The sequence below is a fragment of the Montipora foliosa genome, chromosome 12 (genome assembly GCF_036669935.1).
Source record: "Montipora foliosa isolate CH-2021 chromosome 12, ASM3666993v2, whole genome shotgun sequence".
Lineage (NCBI taxonomy): Eukaryota > Metazoa > Cnidaria > Anthozoa > Scleractinia > Acroporidae > Montipora > Montipora foliosa.
Window position 1 is genome coordinate 35,472,917 of NC_090880.1, and position 7,500 is coordinate 35,480,416.

Genomic DNA, 7,500 nt, shown 5'->3' on the forward strand with positions numbered 1-7,500 from the left:
GGTTAACTTGGAAATGTTGTCAAATGCATTCTTCATTAGAGTACTGTGACACTCGAGAGACCTCCAAGCCTATGCAAGACATTGGAATACCGTCCGAATATGTGGAGTCGTCTAGACTTCAGGAAAAGAAGCTCAATCCAATACAAGGGAAACGTTCAGAGGGCTAAAGCTTAGGCTACGAGATCACATCATTAAGTAGAGACAACTGGAAAAACGCACTGAAAAGTGACATTTCATTTCTTAAACTTCAATTGTCATGAAAATGTTATCGTGAAAAAAGGTCGCCAAATACGCATGCTCAAATGCCGTGTATTTCGTACAAATAAGCACCTGTGCATACCACATGGAAGACAATGCCGCTACTGTCAAATATCTATGGCTAACGATCTATCAACTGAACGGAAGGAACCGAGCTCCGCCGGTTAAAAAGGGATCTGTCACATATGACTAGAGACAGATATTTCTCTCCCTCTTGGTCTGAAAGCTAGTTCTGGTACAAGCGATCCGCGGGTCGAAATCTCGGGGTGCATCATCATGGTATGACACTTCTGCAACGCGTCCAGAGGTACCGCTACCGGTCAATTCCGATTTTCATCCTGTATTTTAAGTACTTAGTGTGCGCATTTACACATTTAGTAGACCACCAATGCTTGCTTTACGTAAGACTTCAATGGCCGTATTTCCTGACTTGTCCGCACGCGGTCGCATCGTGTCCCGTGGATAATCAAGACAATAATTTGACTGTGCAAGTGTTTAAAGCTATTTTGTCATCGCCTCGTGTTCTGCTTAAAGTGCCCCTGTGGCGCAAGAAGCAAGCGTCGCGTCGCGTCGGGCAAGGACTGGGCGCCAGTTAATCTGAGTCCGGTGTCGTTGGTGTCAGAACTGCGCAAGGATGGCGTGAACAAATTTTTCAGAGATTTTCAACTTTTCAGTCGTGTGAAAAACTGAGTTTTGTAAGCCATTTAAGTGATCTGTAAGCCGTAATTAAGGATTCTTATAAAGCCAAGAAGTCATCATTACACAGCCCTGGTCAAAAATCTTCAAAATAGGAGAACTTGTCTCAAAATGAAAAAGACCCGGCCACGTTTCACAGATTCAGTGATTGCGCAAGTTTAGGGAACCAGTGGTTGTTGAAGAGGTGGACAGCGTTTTTACAGAATAAATCGCAATCCAACGTATAGGCGCAATCAGCTGAGCTATTGAAGCCTCTGGATAACGTTTCATTCAGTTAAATCGTAATCCACCCTTCAAGCCTGGGAGCAGACTTTTCCAGTTTTTTATGACAGCTTGAGTCACACCAACAGCAAATGAGAGAAAAGTTGTATTACTCCGACGGCCCTCTGACGTCACCGCCCATCAAAAGACCAAAGAAGCATTGCCCGCACCATAGGCTATGGTAACTCTGTTTGAAGGCGTGGCTAACATTTCTTGTGTTTGACGGTCTAGCCCATGGTACTACCAACGACAGGATTACGGGCTCCTACCAATGACGAACGTGAGAATGGAACTAGAGAGCTTGTACACTGCCTACAAACCTCTGACCAAAGACCATCCCAACGGAAATTTACTGTGTAAAGTAATGCTTGCTCTAAAGTTTCATGCAGCTATCTTGATCAGAACAGTTGGTTCCGGTGCCTTTCTAGGTAACAAGATGCACGAGCTAACTGTAAGGAAATTACGGTATAAACGTTTCTGAAGTACATTATGGCAAGCTGAGAAAACGTCAGCCGAAAAAATACTTAACTTCCGTCATTTACAACGGTCTTACTTTGGTAGACAAAAGAATATAAACCTTCACATGAAATTGAGTCTCTGTAAATGAATTCTTCTGCTCTTCTGAATATGACGCGCGAAAAAATGAGCCGCATTTGGTGCCAGCGGAAACTTAAAAAAGAATAGTGTCCAATCCTACTCTGTCAGCTGTTCGTACGCTTGCGATTCATAAATCAAGTTGACACATTTTGTACATATTACTCGGGATACCTAAAGGTATACAGAGTATTAAAATGGCTTTGAAAACAACAAGTGCAGAAAAATGCACAATAGAATTAGGACGCGGGGATTTCATTGGTTAAGAGCTTTAAGTGATAACCCGTAGGGAGAGGTTGTAGTTGAAAATATAAACATCTTTCACATGCAAAACTAACTTGCGAACACACGAATCTAACATCTCGCAAAGCGTAAACATGACGAACACAAAAGCGAATGAAAGGATCGTAAGAAATTTTTACGCCTCAGTGATATTGGGATAAACTGACTGAAAAATCCACGTTATCTGATTGTCTCTATCTTTGTTAATTAGCATTGTAGTCAAAATAAATTGAGTTATTAGGTAATTACTCGGAATACCTGAAAGGTATCGGTTGACCTTGTTCGGTGCCACAAAATGGACAAAGGAATTTCCTTGGGGCAAATGAACTACAAGCTACGTTTTCCAACAACAAAAAAATAACAGTGTCGAGTGTCGTTGGAGGGGCTTTCCGCGCTCGAGAGGCTTCAAACAGCCTCAATTCTTACAGAATTGGCACAGTCGGTTTAGTGCGCGGCCTTGGTGCAAGATTTCCTGAGTTCGATTCCCGGATCTTACATCCTTGTTTCGACTTCAATCCTTTCATTGTAGCATAATTATTAAGTAGCTTTAAATACCCGTAAAACGGAGCACTGATGGCGAGTGGGGAGTAAAATGAGCGCACCGTCGACATCAGGTTTGTCAGTTGAATTAATGTTACGAGTTATCGACGTTAAATATGGTTGCTTTACTTTACTTTAGAGTTCTATGAGAATCCGGATTTATAACACGCGGTGTAGCCTGCGAAAACATTCGTTTATCCTCGCTCCTTGTCGCAGGGTACGTTTCGCGTTCCTCCTCTCGAAACGTCCCCAGCGACGAAGAGCGAGGAGTCGCGAATGTTTTTCGCAGCTACATGCGGTGGGGCAACCAAAGCGATATGGGAGCTGTGTTGGGGTTTCAGTGTGAAACGCCGGTTTAATGACCTTCGCCGATTTAGAAACTCAAGTCCCCTGATGTTCTGCGTGAAAGCTCAATAGCAGCTAAAGATTGAAAATGCTGGATTCAGTCTTCTGGAAATGTTATGAATAAGATAGTTAATCTAAATCTTGCATGTTGACAACATGATGAAATTGTCAGTACAGAACTCCCAGCAGCGGTATGTCGGAAATACCTGAAATTTCTTTTTCTTTGAGCTGTTCTTTGAACCAGCATCATCCGCCGGTGTAAATATTTTAATTGTTTCACGGTCTTCATGTTTGTAGAGCTACCTATAGAGGGAGGCCACAGCATTATTCACAACACTGTTGATTTCGAAACTGCAGCGGCTTCAGTGCCAGTGTAGCTGGTAACAGGAGGGCTAAATTTTACTGAACCACATTAATTACAAGTGAAAGGCTTTCACAAGTTCTCTCTCTCACTACGCTAGCGTTTCACTCTCCCTTGGCTCACTGGTTTTGCTTTGTGCGTCACCCCTGTACTGCGTAGATTCGACAACCTGTACCAAATCAAACTACTTCTTTTGCTTGTTGACCAACTGATTTTATTGTAAACTCTGAGCAATGTTGACCAATACATTATTTCGTTGTCACGAGCCCTCCAGATTTCAATTGGCTACAGAAACATTTACTTCTTTTGTTCCGTACTTAGCAAATCTGAACATCGCTTTAGCCTATTCAATACTTGTAGTTTGTTTCCCTCTCTTCAAAAATGTATCACCCTACTTCTGCGCAACGAAGTATTCCGAGTAAACGCTTTGAAGATCGTCTTGTTGTAAGTTGCAATCTGGGACACAATCGTTCTCACACTTGGCATCCTTCTTCCTTTTTCACTTTCAATGTCGATTCTTGACGACTAACACGAAAAAAAAGCATATAGCTTCAACATTGGAACGGAAAGGAAGGAAGGAAGGAAAGAGGTCTACGCGTTTCCGAGCTAGTACCCCGGGGAGGGGGGGGGGGGGTACTTTAGGAATTTCTGGGTGGGGATGTGCCGCTGGAACCCTGGAACCCTGGAACCCTTAGCCTATACCAGAGCTAGTTCAGCTGAATTTTGCTACCCTATACTAGAGTAAACTCCCACCGATTTCCGTCTAAATCCCGATATTTGACAGTTACTAATATCCAGAAGTGTTTCATGATAGCCATTTATCGACAGTGTTGAGGCTAAGTTGCGTAAACTTAGACTTTGCCTACTCGATTTTTTTATATTTTTGAGCGGGAATTTCTGGTTTCCTTAGTCTTGATAAAATCTTCAACCGAATGGTCAGTTTCGTGAAAAATGATACCCTATTCTAGACCCAAACGCTATGATTTATATACTCTATCCTAGAGTAAACTGCTTGAAAACCATACCCGGCACAGCGGCACATAACTATATAGTCCATATATGGCAGTACCTCCCCCGGGGCTAGGACATGAATTGCTTGTTGTTACTGTCACAATGACTATAAGGATTTGTATGAGTTTATTCCTCAGAGCCTCGAGAGGATGCCTTTTGTTTAGGACTGAATTTTAATACTGTATATCGAAAGTGGGCTATGGTGGCTATCACTCAGTATTTTAAGCCTGGCAACACAAGCACAAGAGTAAGCATAAGAGCGCTTATTTCACTGTGAGAACGGGGTTGACGCAAGTATTAGCATTAGCACAAGCACAAGCACAAGCACAAGAAACTATTTTTTTCCTTTTCCTTGTCCTTGCAAGCGCTTATGCTTGCGTTCGCTTGCGTCGTGTGAAACCGAAACGCAGCATAAGCACAAGGAAATTTGTTGCGTCTGGCCAATTCTCGGTTTTCAGCTGACGTCATAACCTTATGCAAATTAGGTTTCCGCCATTCTGGTGCCCCTGATTATAGGGAAAGGTATGACATTTTGAGCGCTCACGTTCGAAGTCTTCAAATAATTCATCTTTCCAATGGATATTTCCCAAGAAAGCGACGAGGTACCAGTACTTTCATCCTACGCAAAAAAACCCTCGAAAGCCACGTTCGAGAGCGCTATTTGAAGTAGATTTTCTATCGTTTGCGTAGACCCAGCGGCCATACGGAGCGATCAGTTTGGCCCCTCTAGAAGTCTCAGACTTGCTTTCCTAGTTAGTTTTAGAGACAAGCTACTATACAAACAAGCAGTTTTAAGGCCTTCAAAATTTTGAAAGCGTACAACCAGATGATTTCTGGTTTCGTTGCGTCCGTTTAAGCAAGGGAAGGAAATCGCGGGCAAGATTGTTGTTGTTTGTGGCCAAGGTGACTCGGAAGTTTGACACTCGGCGTCGACCTTATCTGTATCAGTTTCCAGTTGGATTTCTTTTAATACCTTTGCTAACTGCTATGGCCGCCAGATGAGAAGAAAAGGCCTCCTCATTCCCTTTGTTTCGATGATTTCCCTCTTCTTCTGTCAAAGCACTTGGTCGATTAGAGTCTCAGTCCTTCACCTTAAGAAGGTGAGAAGCTTTTTTCCTTCGAAATTCGTCCGATTTCCTTCAAACTCAGTCAATTTGGGCGCTCCATCCCTCGCATTCGCCTGTCGAATTTCAGCGAAATCGAGTAAAACGCCTCCGAGTTGGACATTTGCTAACCTGAGTATCACAAACGCCTGATACTCAGGTTAAATTCACCTCATTAAATATTCAAAACCGGAACACCTCATTTGCATCAGGCATATTTAATGAGATGAATTTTCGAAGATGAATTTCTCCGCGACGTTGTGGTTTAATCAGTCGAAATTGAGCACACTTGTTTGAGGGGTTCAAGCGCTTCGGTGGTGTGAATTGGGAAGACATCGGTGGAAACCCGGCCGAGAAACGCTTTATCGAAAAAAAGCCAACTTTCGACAAATTCTGACTCGCTCGCCTTTTACCCTAAAACCCTGAACCAACGCGTGCTAAATCGCTGCGAAAGCTTTTCAGGATAAAACACAACTGTTCACAGCAAAAGCCGTTACTGGCAATCACCGCAAAAGCTTTAATTGCTAAACCTGTAAAGACAATTTCAGCAAAATAAGTCCAACCCCACACTTAAAGTTAAAATCTAACATTAAACCGTGAGTCAATCGCTGCGAAAGCTTTTAAATTGTCCTTCGTTCGTTGTATCTGTCCCAGAGTAAGGCAGGCTTCCCAGAAACAAAGTCTTTCGATTTCGTGTCGTCTCGGCTTATCACAGGTAACCCAGGCTCACTGTGTGCGTCACGTAGGTATTAAAATATAGAGAACATATGAGGCGAAGTTTAGGTCTGAAAATTTGCTAGAAAATGGTAATAAAAATCGATAAAACTTATCATGTGGTGAGCTGTTGTTGTCTTTAATACGTACACGAAGTTTCGGGGAAAATGGTCCCCGTTCACCTTCCTTCATAATATAGTGACAAGGTAGGAGACGGAAGCCAGCGTCGGGACTCCGATCGACCCAAAACAAACACGATTTTTTCCGCGAAAATCAAATCCAGTCGCTAAATAAACACGCCAGGTTCGTGGAATAGGAATTTCTCTAAACCATGAATCCACTGAAGCATCTCCAGGTGGCAACGCGGAGCCACCAGACTCCGTAAAACTTGTAAGTTAACCTGGTAAAATGGCAGCCAGAAAGCGTGGTACTCACGAACTGTCCAATTCAAAATGGCACTGAACTCTGGACGCCTGGTGACGAGTATAATAAGTTTTGGAGGGAGGGGAGTCCCAAACAAAACTCACTGAGCAATTTGGGACTCCCCCCCCTCGAGGGAGACTTATTATACTCGTCACCAGGCGTCCAGAGTTCAGTGCCATTTTGAATTGGACAGTTCGTGAGTACCACGCTTTCTGGCCGCCATTTTAGCAGGTTAACTTACAAGTTTTACGGAGTCTGGTGGCTCCGCGTTGCTACCTGGAGATGCTTCAGTGGATTCATGGTTTAGAGAAATTCCTATTCCACGAACCTGGCGTGTTTATTTAGCGACTGGATTTGATTTTCGCGGAAAAAATCGTGCTTGTTTTGGGTCGATCGGAGTCCCGACGCTGGCTTCCGTCTCCTACCTTGTCACTATATTATGAAGGAAGGTCAACGGGGACCATTTTCCCCGAAACTTCGTGTACGTGTTAAAGACAACAACAGCTCACCACATGATAAGTTTTATCGATTTTTATTACCATTTTCTAGCAAATTTTCAGACCTAAACTTCGCCTCATATGTTCTCTATATTTTAATACCTACGTGACGCACACAGTGAGCCTGGGTTACCTGTGGGCTTATCTGTGAAATCCACGCGTTTCGGCGATCTTCTGTTAGCTGTTTTTAACTTTCACCGTTCTTATCAACAACGATAGGTATACGGAATAGACTAATACCTTCCTTGTTTCCAGATTTTACTCCACAGCCAGGTATTATACAGAGAACCATCGCACTACAACTCACTCACATCTCTCTCTACGCGTCTCTGTTTACGATTCGAGGGGCTCCACAATGGCGGTTAACGACGGTTGTCAAGGACTAAGGTCACGTGGGTGAAAACCAAGAATTAAA

The 7,500-nt window shown here is 43.2% G+C and overlaps 1 protein-coding gene and 2 long non-coding RNA genes across 5 annotated transcripts in view; 1 reads left to right on the forward strand and 2 right to left on the reverse strand.

Annotated features, from left to right (window-relative positions):
• Positions 1 to 1,719, forward strand: part of LOC137979503 (uncharacterized) — a 14,053-nt gene extending 12,334 nt beyond the window's left edge. The window contains exon 3 of the long non-coding RNA XR_011118349.1: positions 40 to 1,719. This is a non-coding gene — a long non-coding RNA (uncharacterized lncRNA). The remainder of the gene's footprint in view (positions 1 to 39) is intronic.
• Positions 1,720 to 3,525: 1,806 nt separating this feature from the next.
• LOC137979495 (triokinase/FMN cyclase-like) overlaps positions 3,526 to 7,500 on the reverse strand; it is a 36,891-nt gene continuing 32,916 nt past the window's right edge. The window contains exon 16 of one of the 3 annotated variants that reach the window (XM_068826758.1): positions 3,526 to 3,862. In XM_068826758.1, the coding sequence (XP_068682859.1) occupies positions 3,713 to 3,862 (150 nt within the window). In that variant the 3' untranslated portion in view covers positions 3,526 to 3,712. The remainder of the gene's footprint in view (positions 3,863 to 7,500) is intronic. The other 2 variants (XM_068826755.1, XM_068826757.1) reach the window with 2 other exon arrangements.
• Positions 3,972 to 7,500, reverse strand: part of LOC137979504 (uncharacterized) — a 3,835-nt gene continuing 306 nt past the window's right edge. Inside the window, exons 1-2 of the long non-coding RNA XR_011118350.1 lie at positions 7,244 to 7,500; positions 3,972 to 6,156 (exon numbers count right to left, since the gene is read on the reverse strand). The exon at positions 7,244 to 7,500 is cut by the window's right edge and continues 306 nt beyond it. This is a non-coding gene — a long non-coding RNA (uncharacterized lncRNA). The remainder of the gene's footprint in view (positions 6,157 to 7,243) is intronic.